This window comes from Pelophylax lessonae (assembly GCF_965119305.1).
Source record: "Pelophylax lessonae genome assembly, chromosome: 13".
NCBI lineage: Eukaryota > Metazoa > Chordata > Amphibia > Anura > Ranidae > Pelophylax > Pelophylax lessonae.
Genome location: NC_138780.1, coordinates 189,056,569 through 189,076,199, shown reverse-complemented (window position 1 = coordinate 189,076,199; position 19,631 = coordinate 189,056,569). Strand labels below are relative to the sequence as shown.

At 44.7% G+C, this 19,631-nt stretch overlaps 1 protein-coding gene across 1 annotated transcript in view; it reads left to right on the top strand.

Annotated features, from left to right (window-relative positions):
- The window catches only part of EML5 (EMAP like 5), a 335,723-nt gene that overhangs the window by 139,273 nt on the left and 176,819 nt on the right, over nucleotides 1–19,631 (top strand). Inside the window, 1 exon segment of the mRNA XM_082242783.1 lies at nucleotides 6,429–6,497. Within this exon segment, the coding sequence (XP_082098909.1) occupies nucleotides 6,429–6,497 (69 nt within the window).

The window sequence follows — 19,631 nt, the reverse complement described above, 5'->3', positions numbered from 1 at the left end:
ACTGGTAACCCCAAAAGTGTCAAAAATGTCAGTCAAGGGTCCGATCTGTCCGCCGCAATGTCGCAGTACCGCAAAAAAAATCGCAGATCGCCGCCATTACGCGTTAAAAAAAAAAACAACAAAAATGACAAAAATCTTTCCCTTAGTTAGTAAACGCAATAACTTTTGCGCAAACCAATCAAAATACGCTTTTTGCGATTTTGTTTACCAAACATAGGTAGCATAAAACAAATTGGCCGAAAATTGTAAAAAATTTTGATTTTTACATTTTTTTTTGGGGGAATTTCATATAAAAAAAAGGGAAAAATATTGCTATTTTTGCAAAATGGACGCTCTTTTTTTGTTTATAGCGCGTGATCAAAAAATCGCACAGGTGATCAAATACCGCCAAAAGAAAGCTCTGTTTGTGGGAAAAAAAGGACGCCAAATTCGTTTAGGTACAGCGTCGCACGACCGCGCAATTCTCCGTTAAAGTCACGCAGTGCCGAATCGCAAAATACCCCCTGGTCGGAATGGGGGTAAAATCTTCCGGGGCTTAAGTGGTTAATATGCTCCCGCAGCCTGACTCCAAGCTTTCTAGTGGTCCTCCCAACATACTGATTGGACCTTGCTTTGTGCACTGGTGTGCAGTCATGTTGGAAAAGGAAGGGGCCGTCCCCAAACTGTTCCCACAAAGTTGGGAGCATGAAATTGTCCAACATGTCTTGGTATGCTTGGTATGCCTTAGGAGTTCCCTTCACTAGAACTAAGGGGCCAAGCCCAACCCCTTAAAAAAAAAAAAAAAACACACCATAATCCCCCCTCCACCAAATGATTTGGACCAGTGCACAAAGCAAGGTCCCCAAAGACATGGATGAGCGAGTTTGGGGTGGAGGAACTTGACTGGCCTGTAGAGTCCTGACCTCAACCCAACAGAATACCTCTGTGATGAATTAGAGCGGAGACTGCCAGTCAGAAAAATGCGCTTCTGGATAAATGGTGAAACATTCCCATAGACACACTCCTAAATCTTGTGGACAGCCTTCCCAGAAGTGTTTAAGCTGTTATAGCTGCAAAGGGTGGGCCAACTCAATATTGAACCCTACGGACTAAGACTGGGATACCATTAAAGTTCATGTGCTTGTATATGCAGGTGTCCCAATACTTTTGACATTATAGTGTATATAATGAACACATTAAAGCATGTCTATTAGATCTATCCAGAGTTCAGAAAACTCAGGATACTCTGTAATCAGATCAGTGACAAGCTTATGCGGTCGCCTGGATCCAGCCCATCCATTCTTTTTTTTGTTTTACTATTGGCTAATACTGGTTACCGCAAAGAGTAAACTGTAAGGCAGACAGGGCAGTAGGGTCAGGCCAGAGCCAGCTTCCATGGAAGTTGGGTATTGGTTGCAATACAGAGTGGATTGGTGAATCGTTGGGTGTGTGCATGGAGTCCTGTATTCCCAGTGTGGAAGCACATGAGTCAGTGACAACGCTACCACAGCATTAGAAGTCTGGGGTTAAGGTTGTCACCCCATCACAGAAAGTAGGAATGAACTAAAGTGTGTTCATTTCCCAGCCTGAACCCACCTGAGTGACCCTGCCAGAAAGCTGTCATCCATTCTGTGACTTTCATAGGCGGCCAAGGCTTTCCTTGCCCCACAGACCCATGTATACAAGGAGTGTGTATACAGTGCCATCTTTACCACTTCCATACAGAGCGATTACACCCCCTTCCTGCCCAGACCAATTTTCAGCTTTCAGCACTCTCCCATTTTGAATGATAATTACTCAGTCATGCACGCTGTACCCAATCAAATTTTTTATCATTTTTTTTCACACAAATAGAGCTTTCTTTTGGTAGTATTTAACCACTTGCCGACCAGTCACTGGGACTGTACTGCTGGAAAGTGGCTCGATTCCGTCCAGCGACGTAGACCTATGTCGCTGGACTCCTCCCCTTGTGGGCGGCGCTCGCGCGCCGCCGGAGGCTCGCTCCCACTGTTTTCAGTCACAGCGGGAGTCGGGCCAGGGGAGGAGCGGCGGTGATCGCCGCTGCTGTTCCCCGATAGTCGGGGGAATCAAGTCTTGAGATCCGCCCGCTTGTGTAAACAAAGCGGGCGGATCTCCTAAGTGACAGACAGTGACAGATTGCAGGGTTCAGCATAGCTGAACCTGCGATCTGTCCCTGTGTCACTCAGTCACCTCCCCCCACACACGTCAGTAAGCACCAGGCATACATTAACCCCTCCCTCTCCAATAAAATTAACCCCTTCCCTGCCAGTATCATTTTTACAGTAACAGTGCATATATATAGCACTGATTACTGTAGTAATGTCACTGGTACCCCCAAAAGTGTCAAAAATGTCAGTCAAGGGTCCGATCTGTCCGCCGCAATGTTGCAGTCCCGCAAAAAAAATCGCAGATCGCCGCCATTACTCGTTAAAAAAAAAAAACAACAAAAATAACAGAAATCTTTCCCTTAGTTAGTAAACGCAATAACTTTTGCGCAAACCAATCAAAATACGCTTATTGTGATTTTTTTTACCAAACATAGGTAGCAGAAAACAAATTGGCCAAAAATTAAAAAAAATTTTGATTTTTACATTTTTTTGGGGGGGGGGGATTTCATATAACAAAAATTTGAAAAATATTGTTATTTTTTCAAAATTTACGCTCTTTTTTTTGTTTATAGCGCAAAAAGTAAAAAGTGCACAGGTGATCAAATACCACCAAAAGAAAGCTCTGTTTGTGGGAAAAAAAGGATGTAAATTTCGTTTGGGTACGGCGTTGCACGACCGCGCAATTGTCAGTTAAAGTCGCACAGTGCCGAATCACAAAAAGTGGCCTGGACGTAAGACAGCAAAATCCTCCGGTGGTAAAGTGGTTAAATTTTTTGCGATATAAGTGAAAAAAGGGTGAAAATTTAAAAAAAAAAAACATTTTGTTTTAGTTTCTATTATAACATTTTGCAAATAAGTAATTTTTTTTTCATAAATTTAGGCCAAAATTTATACTTCTACATATCTTTGGTAAAAAATAACCCAAATTAGGGCTCTTTCACACTGCCCGTCCGTCGGATGGACTCCGTTTATCTCAGCGGGGGATCATTTCGCCGATCCCCCGCTGAGCAGGAGAATGACAGCTGTTCTCTGCACTGTGTGCGGAGACACAGCTGTCAGTTCCCCATGCATCTCTATGGGGGAATCGGATGGGAACGGACCGTCGGTCCGTTCTCATTCGATCCGATCCGCTGGACGGATGGAAAATAGGGTTTCCATCCATCCAGATTTGACGGATCGGATGTCAGTGGACATGTCTCTGCTGATATCCAATCCCCCATAGAGTTGCATGGGGGGACCGTTCAGATCCGCCAAAAAAAACTGACAGGTGGATCTGTGTGAAAGAGCCCTTAGAGTCTACAAGCTATGGTGCCAATCATTGAAAATTGATCACACCTAATCACACCTGATGTACCAACGGCCTATCTCATTTCTTGAGACCCTGAAATGTCAGGACAGTACAAATACCCCCCAAATGACCCCTTTTTGGAAAGTAGACATTCCAGATTATTTAGTAAGAGGCATGGTGAGTTTTTTGAAGTTGTAATTTTTTTCCCACAATTCTTGGGAAAATGAAGAAATAAATTTTTTTTCTACACAAAATTGTCATAATAACAAGTTATTTCCCTCACACAGTATATGCATACTTGCAATGACACCCCAAAATACATTCTGCTACTCCTCCTGAGTATGGCTATACCACATGTGTGAGACTTTTCCACAGCCTGGCCACATACAGAGGCCCAACATCCAAGGTGCACCGTCAGGTGTTCTAGGAGCATACACATTTACACATTTCATTTCCTAACGATCTATCGCACTTTTGAAGGCCCTGGAGCACCAGGACAATGGAATTAGCCACAAAATGACCCCATTTTGGAAAGCAAACACCCCAACGTATATTCTATGAGGCATAATGAGTCTTTTGAACATGTCATTTTTTTCCAGAAGTTTTTGGAAAATGTGGAAAGAAAATGAAAACATTTTTATTTTTTATTTTTTTACACAAAGTTGTCAATTTATAAGATTATGGGCTTTCCTTGGCTGACACAGAGTGTGAGGATAGGAGAGCCGATCAGTGGCATCTCCTCAAAGGGGAGATCTGTACAGGTTCTCCGGGCACTGATCATCCGTGCCCTGATTACAGTACAGCCCCAGCAGTGCCCGTCAGTGACCCCATTCAGTGCCCATTAGTGATGCCAGTCAGTGTCTGCCCATCAGTGTGGCCCACCAGTGCCGCCTATCATTGCCCACCAGTGCCGCCTAACAGTGCCCATCAGTGCCCCCCCCCATTAGTGCTGCCAATCATTGACCATCAGTGCCACCTAACAGTGCCCATCAGTGCCGCCTATCATTATCACCAGTGCCGCCTAACAGTGCCCATCAGTTCCCCCCCATCAGTGCCGCTTATCATTGCCCACCAGTGCCGCCTAACAGTGCCCATCAGTGCCGCCTATCATTCCCACCAGTGCCGCCTAACAGTGCCCATCAGTGCCACCTATCATTGCCCACCAGTGCCGCTTAACAGTGACCATCAGTGCCCCCCATCAGTGCCGCCTATCATTGCCCACCAGTGCCGCCTAACAGTGCCCATCAGTGCGGCATATTAGTGCCACCTAATCAGTGCCACCTCATCAGTGCCGCCTCATCAGTCCCCATCAGTTCCACCTCATCAGCAAAGGAGAAAAATTACTTATTTACTTATTAAAAATTTACTGACAGAAACCTACGTCCCACAGGGCATCTGCACCCTCCACATTACCAATCTCCTCTGGACAATGTGAATACAATTAGTAGTCCTTGTATCATGGAATGCTGTGGATCCTCAGTCTTTTTTCATTTTTTTTAGCAAAAAATAAAAAACCCAGCGGTGATTAAATACCACCAGAAGAAAGCTCTATATGTGTGAAACAAATGATACAAATTTCACATGGGTACAGTGTTGCATGACCGCGCAATTGTCATTCAGAGTGTGACAGCGCTGAAAATCAGCCTGGGCAGGAAGGGGGAAAAAGTGCTCAGTAGGCAAGAGGTTAATGGAAGTGGCCTTCAAGTCAGGTCCTCTTCTATAATGATGCGATTTGGAACCGACATTACAGGAAGATTACCCAGGCAGTGCATGGCATCTTCCTGTATGCTGTTATCTCTGCATTTCTGCACAAGACAAAGTCGCATCAAAGTAGTAGTGAAGTTGGCAGCAAATTGCCTGGAAGATGCCAGGCAAGGTCACGCCGTAAGTCGCAGGTCGCAAGACTTTCAGGTTGCAGTAGTGTGGACCGAGCCTTATTGACCAGATCACCAGGTGAAAACAGAAGGGGGAAAAAAGGTTAAAAAATGAATGCAGCCTCCACCTCTAATGATTGGTAAGCTGCAATATATTACATTTTTGATGTTGGGTTTAATATTGCTTTAACCTTCCCTGGCGGTATTCCCGAGTGTGGCTCGGGGTTAACTTTCAGTACCAAAAGCGGTAACCCCGAGCCACACTTGGGATTACCCCAGAATCACACGCACCTTCCCTGCGATCCCCCGCTGTCCTCCCCCACCATCCTCCCCGCCGTCCTCCCGCTCTGTGCTCAGCCGATGCCGGCACCGGTCTTCCGGTTCCCTTCCCTGCGAGCGTTGCGACGCAGGGGGGTGGAACCGGTGGCAATTTCAAAAATGTAAATACACAAAATGAGATGATATGTCATGTATCATCCCATTTCACCACAGGATTTCACCTTTTCCAGTGCCCTGCCTGTGCTTTTCCAGTTCTTTGTGCCTGGAAAATAGAGAACGACCACGGCGTCCAAAAAGGGTTCTTTTTGAGCAAAAGCGCTTTTAGACGAACTGGAAAACAGCGACAGCGAAACGGAGTTACTTGAAGAACTGAGCGATAGCGATTCGTGGGGAAATTCGTCATCCGGTACGGAAAGTGAGGACAGCAACGATTCTGATGTCTCTTTCTGGCACATAGATGTGGAATTTTGGAAGGAAATCAAATAATTCTTCTTATATATATATAATAAATGTATACAGTTGGTTTGGGCTGCTCATTCACAAGAATTACATGCAAAATAATGGTACAGCTTTCAGCACCTAAAATCCGAAAGAATCAGACCGCCAGGGAGGTTAACAGACAAAAAGGTATAAAATGACATTTCATAGTACAAATAAGATGGCAGTGTCCCTTTAAAAAAAATAGACTGCACACCTGCTGAGGGCTCTGATGATCGGCTTGCTTGTCTATCACCAGTAATGGGAGTCTTTCATGCTGTCTGTGCAGAAATGCTAAGTTTGTATTGTGCAGATTATTTGTAACAATGTATTCTTTACATAAGACACTCTTTGCATCATTGTAGCAGCAGCTGTGTGATCACATGTATCGTTTTATTTCAGATCTTTGACATCTCCTGGGATCTCTACCAACCCAACAAGCTGGTCAGTTGTGGAGTGAAGCACATCAAGGTATTTCTACAAATCTTTTTGCATAGTAACCACCTAGGCTGGATACACACTATACAATTTTCTTTAGATTTTTTCCTTTAGATTTTTTCCTTTAGATTTACCAAAGACATATAATATGAGGTCAGACCTAAACACTTTCAATTTATATGCAATCAGGCAATCCCTTGCACTACACAGTTGAAGGTAAATCTAAAGGAAATCGCACAACAAAAGTTGTATAGTGTGTAGCTTTAAGCTCTGGAAAGTTTCACCCCCTTCATGACCTGGCCATTTTTTAGCCACTTAAGCCCCGGAAGATTTTACCCCCTTCCTGACCAGGGGGTTTTTTGCGATTTTTTTTTTTTTTTTTTTTTTTACTGTGTGACTTTAACGGACAATTGCGCGGTCGTGCGATGCTGTACCTAAACGAATTTGACGTTCTTTTTTTTTCCACAAACAGAGCTTTCTTTTGGTGGTATTTGATCACCTGTGCGATTTTTACTTTTTGCGCTATAAACAAAAAAAGAGTGTAAATTTTGCAAAAATAACAATATTTTTCACATTTTTTTTTATATGAAATTCCCCCCCAAAAAAATGTAAAAATCTAAATTTTTTTTAACATTTTTGGCCAATTTGTTTTCTGCTACCTATGTTTTGTAAAAAAATTGCAAAAAGCATATTTTGATTGGTTTGCGCAAAAGTTATTGCGTTTACTAACTAAGGGAAAGATTTCTGTCATTTTTGGTGGTTTTTTTTTTTTTTTTTAACGCGTAATGGCAGCGATCTGCAATTTTTTTTTTTTTTTTTGTGGTACTGCGACATTGCGGCGGACAGATCGGACCCTTGACTGACATTTTTGACACTTTTGGGGTTACCAGTGACATTACTACAGTAATCAGTGCTATACATATGTACTGTTACTGTAAAATGACACTGGCAAGGAAGGGGTTAACTTTATTGGGGAAGGAGGGGTTAAGTGTGTCCCTAGGGGCGTGCTTTTTACTGTGATTGGACATGGCTACTAGTGTAGGAACAGTGATCAACGGTCCTACATAGTAGAACCGTATGATCACTATTCCTACACAGGGGAGAATGACAGGCGGCTTGTTTACCTCAGCCGCCTGCCTTTCTCCCTTCACGGAGGACGATCGCGAGTGACACGCACTGACTTCCCAGGGAACGAGCCGGGGCGGGCGCGTGCTCGCCCGCTATTGGCTCACAAGGAAGTGACAGGCTAGTGACGTATATATGCGGCAGGCAGCCTCTCCTGCGTAGCCCTACGTCAGTCGCACACCTGCTGCTAGAGGGAAAGCGCTCGCTGCTGGCGGCGCACTCCTGCCCCCACTCGGCAGCGGGGACTCCAATGCACGGGGCCGTCAGGCTCCGATTGCCGCCGGCCATCCGCGATCGTTCCCCGCTGAGAGGGGAGGATGGTCAGCTATTGTAAATACATCTGACCGTTCTTCTCTCTGAAATAATCATAGAGCGCCTGTGATCCTTCTATATTGGATCACAGGGCTCTGTGATCATTTCAAAAGCCCATCCCCAATGCAGTTAGAAAACACCCCCTAGGCTTACATTTAACCCCTTGATCACCCACTGTGTTAACCCCTTCCCTGCCAGTGTCATTATTACAGTAACAGTGCATATTTTTAGCACTGATTACTGTAGTAATGTCACTTGTCCCCCCAAAAGTGTAAAAAATGTCAGTTAGGGGTCCGATTTGTCCGCCGCAATGTCGCAGTCCCGCTAAAAATCATTGATCGCTGCCATTACTAGTAAAAAAAAAAAAAACAATAAAAATGACATAAATCTTTCCCCTAGTTTGTAGACACCATAACCTTCGCGCAAACCAATCAAAATACGCTTATTGTGATTTTTTTTTTTTTAACAAAAATATGCAGCAGAAAACAAATTGGCCTAAAACGATGAAAACATTTTTGGGAATGTCATATAGCAGAATTTTTTTTTTTTTTTACAGAATTGTCGCTCTTTTTTTTGTTTATAGCGCAAAAAATAAAAATCGCACAGGTGATCAAATACCACCAAAAGAAAGCTCTGTTTGTGGGGGGAAAAAAGGACATCAATTTTATTTGGGTACAACGTCGCACAACCGTGCAATTTTCTGTTAAAATAACGCAGTGCCGAATCGCAAAAAAATGGCCTGGTCATTAAGGGGGCAAATCCTTCCGGTCCAGAAGTGGTTAAAGGAGTTGTAAAGTCAGAAGGTTTTTTATCCCAATGCATTCTATGCATTAACCACTTCTGGACTGGCAGGATTTCCCCCCTTAATGACCAGGCCATTTTTTGCAATATGGCACTACGTTACTTTAACGGACAATTGCGCAGTCGTGCGACGCTGTACCCAAATAACATTTTTTTCCCAACAGATAGAGCTTTCTTTCGCTGTGATTGGCCCCTTACCTTACCTGTCATCAACTGAATCCCAAGACTCAGCAATCACAGAGTGCGCCTCCCGCGTTCCTGGGGGTGTGCGAATGGCGTAAGAATGTCCATGTACCCCCTCCCAGCCTTTCAAGCCCACGTTGTAGCCGTCTCCCAGATATAGCGTGGGCATCAAGTAGTTAAGGAGATTCACCCTCTCTTTTTGTCCTGTTTACCATTATCATTGAAAGTAAAAGAAAATCCCAAAGTTTGGGTTGTCCCCAATAAAGTAATAGAGATGAAATCTTCCAATGGGAACACCAGTTCTGGTGACCTGGGGGGTCCCCAACAAATTCCCTTAATTTTCTGGGATTTCCTCTCACTTCCTGTTTTGGCTATGGGAAAGGAAGTGAAGGGAAATCTCCGCAATGGGACACAGATGTCTGACAGGGGTTCTAACCCTCCCTTGCTCTATCAAAAATGGAAAAGAAAAAAAAAGTTTTGCCTATAGTTCTACTTTACCTGGGCTATTATTAGGGGTGGGGGAGGTCTGCTAGATCACAAGACCACCCCCAGCACAGAAACCTTGGTCACCTATTGACACATATGTGCGGCATGTGGATGTTAAAGTGGTCTTAAAGGGACTTGCATGCACAACTTGTTATAAAAAACACATAAATTTCTAAAAAACCTTCAGTACATTATCAAACATGGACATGTAAAGGTGGATATCACACAGCATGTGGGTGATGGGAGTAACAAGGTGTCGTACCCCCCAAACTCCAACGCGTTTCAACTTTAACAAAGACTTCTTCAGGGGGTATATTGGTCCGCAGTTCTCTCAGCAAACATCTGTATATACAGTACATAGAACAAATAAGTAATCTATATCGTACAAGCAATGTATCTGTGATACCAATGCAAGTGGGTGCAAAACTTACATGGATGTGTGGTCCACCCACATCTATATCATGGATCTATCAATAATATACTGTGAGGTTGTATGATCCAAGGAGCCAGGGAGCATACCAGGATGGCGGTCCTCGCCTGGGAACAACAAGGACAGGGGCAAAAGCGGACCTGGCGTGAATGGGAAATGGAGGAAGACACAGCAAGAGAAAAGCCATATGAGATAGTCTCACTGATAAAAGAAAAATGTATGTTGAAAAAATATAATAAATGAAAAAAATAAATAAATAAAAAATAATCAAAAGAATAAAAATAAATAAATAAAATAAAGAAGAAAGATTGAAAAATGAAAAAATATATAAGAAAGAATAAAAAATATAATAAAAAAATAATGCTGAATTTGAAAAAAGCAAAAATTGTTATAAAGATATAATACATTAAAAAATGAAAAAACGAAAACCGTAACAGTGCATATTTTTAGCACTGATTACTGTAGTAATGTCACTGGTCCCCCCAAAAGTGTCATAAATGTCAGTTAGGGGTCCGATCTGTCCGCCTCAATGTCGCAGTCCTGCAAAAAATTGCAGATCGCCGCCATTACTAGTAAAAAAAAAAAAAAAAAAAAAAAACAATAAAATGACATAACGTAGTTAGTAGACGCGATAACTTTTGCGCAAACCAATCAAAATACGCTTATTGTGTTTTTTTTTTTACCAAAAATATTTAGCAGAAAACAAAATTATCCTAAAATTTTAATTTTTAATTTTTTTTTTGAGAAGGTTATATAGCAGAATGTGAAAATTGTTGTTTTTTTTTCTTCAGAATTGTCGCTCTTTGTTTATAGCGCAAAAAATAAAAATCGCACAGGTGATCAAATACCACCAAAAGAAAGCTCTGTTTGTGGGGAAAAAAAGGACATCAATTGTATTTAGGTACAGCGTCGCACAACCGCGCAATTGTCTGTTAAAATAACACAGTGCCGAATCGCAAGCTAGGGCCTGGTCATTAAGGGGGCAAATCCTTCTGGTCCAGAAGTGGTTAAAACCAAAAATGTATTACCGCTATATTGCTGCTTATCAATCATTAGATATGGTGGCTGCATTTGTTTTCTTTTCTTTTGCTTTTTTTCCCCTCTGTTTTCACCCGTTGATCTGGCCAGTAACACACCTCCAGTATTAGTAAGACACAACTCTGGAGGAATGAGCACAGAGGGTGCAGCAGACTGCAGCATTGTCAGTTGGGGGGGGGGGGGTGTTAAATGTATTAGCAGTTATAATTACACTAAAAAAAATTTGAGGCCAAACTCCAGCTCACACTTTATAATCAGTTACAGCAAACTGTTTTTATTCCTTTTTGGGATAAGGGTTTTACTTTTACATGAATAAATAAAAGCTGATAATTTTAGGCACCCCTGCCAGTATTAAGTGGTTTGTCTCATCCATGTAAACTGATGCATTCTGCTGGAGAGCCTGAGCTTGTGAAAAACAACAGACTTGCTGGCTGGATCACCAGATGAAATCAGAAGAAAGTAAGCCTATGCAGCCGTCACATCTAAGAATTGGTAAGCTGCAATATAATGTTTGCTTTGGGGTTTATTGCCGCTTTAAATCCCCCCCCCCCCCCCCCATTACCGCCGCACACATATATGCTACATGGACTAGAGGTTATTCAAGAGCAGAGAGGGTGTTTCTGCTGCAGGAGCAATATAGACACTCGGGAGGAACGTTCGGTGAGTGATAGCATGAAATCCTGTATTTTGCAAAAACAGCAATGACAATAATAATTAATATTAGTAATATTGTTATTATCATAAATAATAATATTGAGTGCTAATAATATTAATTCTAACAACAACAATAATAATACTAATAATAATAATCATGCCCTTGAAAAAGTCACGTGTTTTTGTGACGCAGCGCGTAGGGAGGAGCCAGAAGAGGTCACTTCCGGTCTATGGCCGTGACCGGAAGTTCAGATTCTGCAGGCCGCTTACTGCAGGGACCGAGCGGGGGGGGGGGGGGGGGGGGATTATTATAGAACAAGAGTACTATGGGGAACCTCTGCACAGGATACTTGGGTTCTAATAAAATGTACTATAAAAATAATAATAGAAACAACAAAAATAATAATTATTTTTATTAGTAGTAAAAGTGTTATTGTTGTTATTAATAATAATATTAATGGTAGTAGTAGTATGGTTATTATCAGAGCTTTTTTTCAGCGGGAACGTGGGGGAACGCAGTTCCGGCACCTCCAGTCTGAATGTATGCAATGGCAAAGGGGTGCTGGGGTCAGTGGGGTGAGCTGAATGGCCGATTGATGCTGGCTGCTGGGGGATCTATTGTTGCTGGGATGAATCTATTGTTGCTGGATGACATTTTGTTGTGGGGGGGGGGGGGGGTTATTGTTGCAGTGGAGAATTTATTGTTGCTTGGGGAACTATTGCTGCTGGGGGGGCTATTGTTGTTGGGGGGTCTATTGTTGCAGGGGAGGATTTATTGGGGGGGGGGAATTGTTGCAGGGGAGGATTTATTGGGGGGGGGGGGTAATTGTTGCAGGGGAGGATTTATTGTTGCTGGGGGGCAATTGTTGTTGGGGGTCTATTGTTGCTGATTGCAGGGGATTTAATTTACTGTTTTTTCTATTTTTGCAGGGGAAGATTTAGGGGAAGATTTATTGTTGCTGGGGGATCTATTGTTGGGGGGGGTCTATTGTTGCTGAATTCAGGGTATCTATTTTACTGCTTTTTTAGTTATCATTAACAAATTCTATACAAATTACCTAGAACCACAACATGATACTTGGTTCTGTATTCTCTAAAAGGGGGGGGGGTACTGGGAGGTGGGTAGAGGGTGGAACCAAAGGACAGTGCTCGGAGGTGGGTAGGGGGTGGAGACAAGGGGTGACTCAGAAGAGGGGAGTACCTGGACCTATTCTCAGAGAAAAAAAGCCCTGTTCTTTCAACCATGAAGAAGTTGGGGGAGGGATCAGATGAGCCATTTAAAGACGCATTCCCTCCCTCTGCGATCTCGTGCCGCGGAAGCCGGGTGTGTGACGCACGGCTGGTAGCGGAGTGAGAGAAGCGGCGGGGAGGCGTATTCCGCAGACGGCTGTACTTGAGTAACATTTCACCGCGCTGTTTACTCTGAATTATTTAACCGATCAAATGAATTATTTAAAGGAAAGATAAATATTTAAATTCACACGGAGGCTGCGTGTCCCCAAGAGGTCATAAAGAAGCGTTTTCCCTGTTAATTTCCAAGCTGCAGGACGCGGGTTTGTTTCTTGCACCGCATGAGGCCAGAGTTGTACTAATGAACCATCCATCGCAGCGCCCCCATTCACCGGCGTTATCCTGGCACACTGACTTCCCATGTTATGTTGCAATCCCGCTCACCTCCACTGAACTCTCCTGTCTTGGGGCTTCCATGATCTACACTTCCAAGAAAGTTCCCCCAACACAAGCTGAATCCTAAACAATGACTGCAAATATATTCACCCCCCCCCCCTTTCCTCATTGGCGTCACAGTTTGAAGCAAACTGCTTTGCACCTCTGAGACTAGCCGTGATTGATTTTTCTGCTGCAACGCAACGAAGCCTCAGAAACTGATTTGCTTTCATCGGCTTCTGAGATGGAGAATGCCGCAGCAAGAAAGAGCACATTAACCGCAAAAGCGATGGGAGCTGTGGAGGCGCTCACTTTAAACATCTGATTGCAGAAGGTATGAACTGTTGGATCTGCCAGGATGCAGAGATGGCGGGGGATGTATGTAGAGGGTTTGCAATTCATAGGTTTGAACAGTGGTCTCCAAACTGCGGCCCTGAGGCCGTATGTGGCCCTTTGCTTGCTTTTATCTGGGGCAATATTGCTCCCACTGTCAGCAACAGTGGGTTATAGTTCCTGCCACTCTATTACTCCTACTAACACCAAGGATGGGGCACTAGCCCCATCACTAACAGCGGGCCACTATTCCTCCCACTGACACCAATGATGGGCCACTATTCCTCCCACTGACACCAATGATGGGCCACTATTCCTCCCACTGACACCAATGATGGGCCACTATTCCTCCCACTGACACCAATGATGGGCCACTATTCCTCCCACTGACACCAATGATGGGCCACTATTCCACCCACTGACACCAATGATGGGCCACTATTCCACCCACTGACACCAATGATGGGGCACTATTCCTCCCACTGACACCAATGATGGGGCACTATTCCTCCCACTGACACCAATGATGGATCACTATTCCTCCCACTGACACCAATGATGGGCCACTATTCCTCCCACTGACACCAATGATGGGCCACTATTCCTCCCACTGACACCAATGATGGGCCACTATTCCTCCCAATGATGGGCCACTATTCCTTCTACTCACACCAACGATGGGGCACTATTTCTCCCACTGACACCAATGATGGGCCACAATTTCTCCTAATGATGGGCCACTATTCCTCCCACTGACACCAATGATGGGCCACTATTCCTCCCACTGACACCAATGATGGGCCACTATTCCTTCCAATGATGGGCCACTATTCCTCCCACTGACACCAATGATGGGCCACTATTCCTCCCAATGATGGGCCACTATTCCTTCTACTCACACCGACGATGGGGCACTATTTCTCCCACTGACACCAATGATGGGCCACAATTTCTCCTAATGATGGGCCACTATTCCTCCCAATGATGGGCCACTATTCCTTCTACTCACACCGACGATGGGCCACTATTCCTCCCACTGACACCAATGATGGGCCACTATTCCTCCCAATGATGGGCCACTATTCCTTCTACTCACACCGACGATGGGGCACTATTCCTCCCACTGACACCAATGATGGGGCACTATTCCTCCCACTGACACCAATGATGGGGCACTATTCCTCCCACTGACACCAATGATGGGGCACTATTCCTCCCACTGACACCAATGATGGGGCACTATTCCTCCCACTGACACCAATGATGGGGCACTATTCCTCCCACTGACACCAATGATGGGGCACTATTCCTCCCTCTGACACCAATGATAGGGCACAATTCCTCCCAATGATGAGCCACTAGTCTTTCCACTAACACTATTGAAAGGGGACTATTCCTCCCACTGACACAAACAATGGGGCATTGTATAATAATCCCACTGACATTTTCTGCTTCCACAGTCCAGCCCCCCTAAAGTTTGAAGGACAGTAAACTGTCTTTTTTTGGAAAGTGTGGAGGCCCGTGGGTTAGACTATAAATCCTTTGTGTGCACTATCTGGCTTTAAAAGCCAGATACTACCTTGTAAATGTGGCAGTGACCTCATTACTGTGCTGTACATAGCCTGTGCTTAGAGCAGAGCTGTTGGAAGGGCCCCAGTACACTACAGATTTGCCTTTAGAAAACTACAGGAGGGGGCGGAGACAAGACCAGTCTCCCATGCACAAGGGGAGAGAGCAGAGCTGTGGGAGGGACCCATCAGGCTCTGGTGTCAGGGAAACTTGTCCGAAGTGACTCATGCAGATAGCAGAGGATGGAGGCAGCAGACAAAAATGACACTTGGTGCTCTGGATTGAGACAAGAACACACTATAGAGGTATATGCTTTGTACATATTTTATGTCTGAGGATTACAAATACTTTCACATGATCATCATTGTTCCCTCATTTATTACACTATGCAGGATATTCCTATAGCAAGCATTGTCCTTTTCAACTTAAACACTGAGGGGGATTGTCAGTCCCCGAAATGTGTTGGATACTATCACCTTGTTTTCACATTTCTGCCTACATAAAATAGTATGTACTTTTTAATATGCACGTTGTCTGGTACTTGTGGAGGGCCATCTGGGAAGCTATCACCCATGTGGAGGGCCATCTGGGAGGCTATCACCCATGTCGAGGGCCATCTGGGAGGCTATCACCCATGTGGAGGGCCATCTGGGAGGCTATCACCCATGTGGAGGGCCATCTGGGAGGCTATCACCCATGTGGAGGGCCATCTGGGAGGCTATCACCCATGTGGAGGGCCATCTGGGAGGCTATCACCCATGTGGAGGACCATCTGGGAGGCTATCACCCATGTGGAGGGCCATCTGGGAGGCTATCACCCATGTGGAGGGCCATCTGGGAGGCTATCACCCATGTGGAGGGCCATCTGGGAGGCTATCACCCATGTGGAGGGCCATCTGGGAGGCTATCACCCATGTGGAGGGCCATCTGGGAGGCTAACACCCATGTGGAGGGCCCCCACTTTGTGGTACAGCTGCTGAGGTCCAGTCATCAGGCCCAACCATCACCTCCCATTTGGCAAGCAAAGTTTTCAAATCCAGAAGCTCAAATCCACTTTCTCCGGGACTGGGCTGATGGAAGTCTGGGTTTGATTAATATAAGTCCAAAAAAATTATTCTCCTTTGGAGAGGATACATTGCAACAGCCTTTGTTAATTTTTTACCCTATAGTAACTCTCAAAACAATTTTCAGCTGTAGGGGAACTCCAGAAAAAACCAATTCATCAGGGGGTCGGTGGGGAAAATGCCCCAACATTGGTGGTCAGTTTGAAGAATTCATCTCTTTATGACAGCTAAGTAGACCATTTTGGTGTCATGCAGCTGGCTTTGCCAAGTGGTGTTGGTCCCGGATTTATGCAGGCACCGTCAAATGAGAGGTCAATCAGCCACAGCATAAAGAACCCCCAGAAACCACTGGAAGAGCCCTCATTAAGGCATGGTAAAAAGTGACCTAGTTGAGGTCTTAGGCTGATGCCTCCCCGATAGTGGTGATTGAGCATGTCACAGTCAAGGGTCAGACTCGGAGACCAGTAGCTATAGCAGTAGAGAGGCTTTCACAGACCAGCTAGAAAGGTGTACAAGCAGGTCACCCCAGTGGATGGCATGTGTTTACCTGAGGTGCAGGGTCTAAGTACTAACTGGTGTTCACCAGAGCTCCTGATGGTGGGGATGGGTTTTGTTGCATTTTAGTACCAGGTCATGGTCCTCAGGATCACCCCACCAGGTGGTGAGCAAGCCAGGGTCCAGTAGCCAGTATAGCTGGTAGGAATCCAGCAGAAGCATAGTTTAACCACTTAAGCCCCAGCCCTATTTCAGACACTTTTTGTTAAAACCAGTATTTTTTTCCTAGAAAACTACTTAGAACCCCCAAACATTATATATTTTTTTAGCAAAGACTCTGCAGAATAAAATGTCGGTCATTGCAAAATTTTTTGTCACGCGGTATTTGCGCAGCGGTCTTTAAAACGCCATTTTTTTGGAAAAAATTTGAAAAATCACATTTCACTGCATTTAAAAAATACTAAACAGTAAAGTTAGCCCATTTTTTTGTATATTGTGAAAGATGATGTCACGTTGAGTAAATAGATACCCAACATGTTACGGTTTAAAATTGCGCCCCCCCCCCCCCCCGTAGGATGGCGACAAACTACGGTTAATAGAGATCTCAATCTGCGACGCTTTAAATGTATTTAACGGTTACCAGTTTAGAGTTAGAGTGTAGCTCTTTTTTTTTAAATGATTGCCCACGCTCTGGCGATCGCGGCGATACCTCACATGTGTGGTTTGAACAGCGATTTCATTCGCGGCTCGACTTGCGTATACGTTTTTTTTTGTGCGCGAGGTAATGGTGGCGGGGGGGGGCTAAATTTTTTTTTTTTTCCTATTTATTTTTTCTTTTTTCTTTAACTTTATTACATGTTTTTTAAAAAAAAAAAAAAAAAAAAAATCTGATCACTTTTATTGCTGTCACAAGCAATGTAAACATCCCTTGTGACACCAATATGTAGTGACAGGTACACTTTATGGAGGGATCGAGGGTTTAAAAGACCCTAGACCCCTCCACTACACTTCCCTGTATGCAAAACGCCGAAAACGGCATTTTTGCATACAGCCGTTTTTTCAAATCTGCCGCCTTTTGCAGCACAGTAACCCGGAAGTGACGTCATGGACGCCGCCTCCGGGTTACGTCATCAGAGACCCGATCGATGCCGTTTCCGGCATTCATCGGGACTCCATCCAGCTGGCAGATGTGCCGGCTGGGTGCTCGGGGCTCCCGGTGGGACGGGAGCCCCGAGCAAAGCCACAGAAGGCGGCGGGAGGGGGGGGGGCGTCCCCTCCCGCCCCCCCGGGTAACGATCGAGCGGCTCCCGAGCTGCATCGGTCGTTACCGACGGAAAGCCGAGCATTGGGCTTCAAACCACGGTACCGGGATGATGCCTCTAGCTAGAGACATCATCCCGGTATAACCCCGCAAAGTTACCCGACGTACCGGTACGTTGATATGCAGTAAGTGGCTAGAAACAAGCCAAAGGTCAGTAACAAGTGGTTGCAGGTTGGGATCAAGCAGAAGGGTCTAAGCATTAACCGGTGTTCACCAGAGCTCCTGATGGAGGAGATGAGGTTTGTTGCATTTTAGGGCCAGGTCACGGTTCCCAGTATTGCCCCACCAGGAGGTGAGCAAGCCAGGGTCCAGTAGCCAGTATAGCTGGTAGGAATCAAGCAGAAGCATAGTCTAGGAACAAGCCAAAGGTCAGTAACAAGTGGTTGCAGGTTGGGATCAAGCAGAAGGAGTGTAAGCACTAACCAGTGTTCACCAGAGCTCCTGATGGGGGAGATGGGTTTTGTTGCATTTTAGTACCTGGTCACGGTCCTCAGGATTGCCCCACCAGGAGGTTAGCAAGCCTGGGTCCAGTAGCCAGTATGGCTGGTAGGAATCAAGCCAAAGCATAGTTTAGGAACAAGCCAAAGGTGAGTAATAAGTGGTAGCAGAGATATGGATCGCAGCAGGAGAGAGACAAGATCAAGATATTGGTTAAAGTGAGCACAATAATCTGGCAAACATAAAGTGCAAAGGCATGACTTAAATAGAAAGTTAATGGGAGGTGCAAAGGGTTCAAGGTTTATGAGAAACAAGACAAGGTTTTCTAAAAAAAAAAAAACAGGCAGGGAACTGTTCAACATCTCAGGTGGCTCAGCAAGGAGAGATACTGCCAGACACAGCTGAGTTTGTAGGTTCAGATCCAGGTCCTGACAGAGCCAATCAACAGAATCTGTTTTTGGGTATAAAGTTAGTATTGCATGGCATAAATGGTCAGCATGGCATGTGCCCTTTGTTGAAGCCCTAAAGAAGCAGAGGCCTTCTCCAGAAATGTTTTGGCTGTATTTTATTCAACAAACATTCCACATGAATATCAAGCTATCTGACCATTTGTACCAGGCACTCCTAACATTCTACCCATAAATCGCCATTGTGGATGGGATGGCATTTTCAAACATTTGGGGGAAAACAATTGCATGTCTGAAAATACAGCTGCTTTCTAAAAATACCGAAATGTGTTTAGAAGAGTATTAAATGCAGTCATACGGACGACTTGCTTCATATATTAAACTTCTCCTTCCCTCAGATGAATGTGTATACAATTAGAAGATCTGAGAAGGAAACAAATGGATGAGTTTTTATATTTTGGGTTTGTGCAGTTCTAGTTCTGTTCACATTGGAGGATCACAAACCTTGTGGAAGTGTCACTGAAGCGTGACTTGGCCTAGTTATGAAGTTTGGCCGGCTGCACTCGGCTACGGAGGATCCTGAGAAAGCCAAATGTTTATGAGAAGAGACATAGAGAAGCCCTGTTCACTGCAGCCTGAAGAAATGGAAAGGCGGAATATTATTTTACTGAAGTGATCTATCGAAAATTGCTTAACAAAGGATCCTGCATGGCAGTCCTAAACCAGCCTCTCTCACCCGGGGTTCCATGGAGCCCTACGATTCCTCCAGAGGTTGGTAGGGGCTCCCGAACTAGGAACCATAAGTTGCCAGTGATACTAATGGTCAGAGCCGTCTTTAACGCGGGG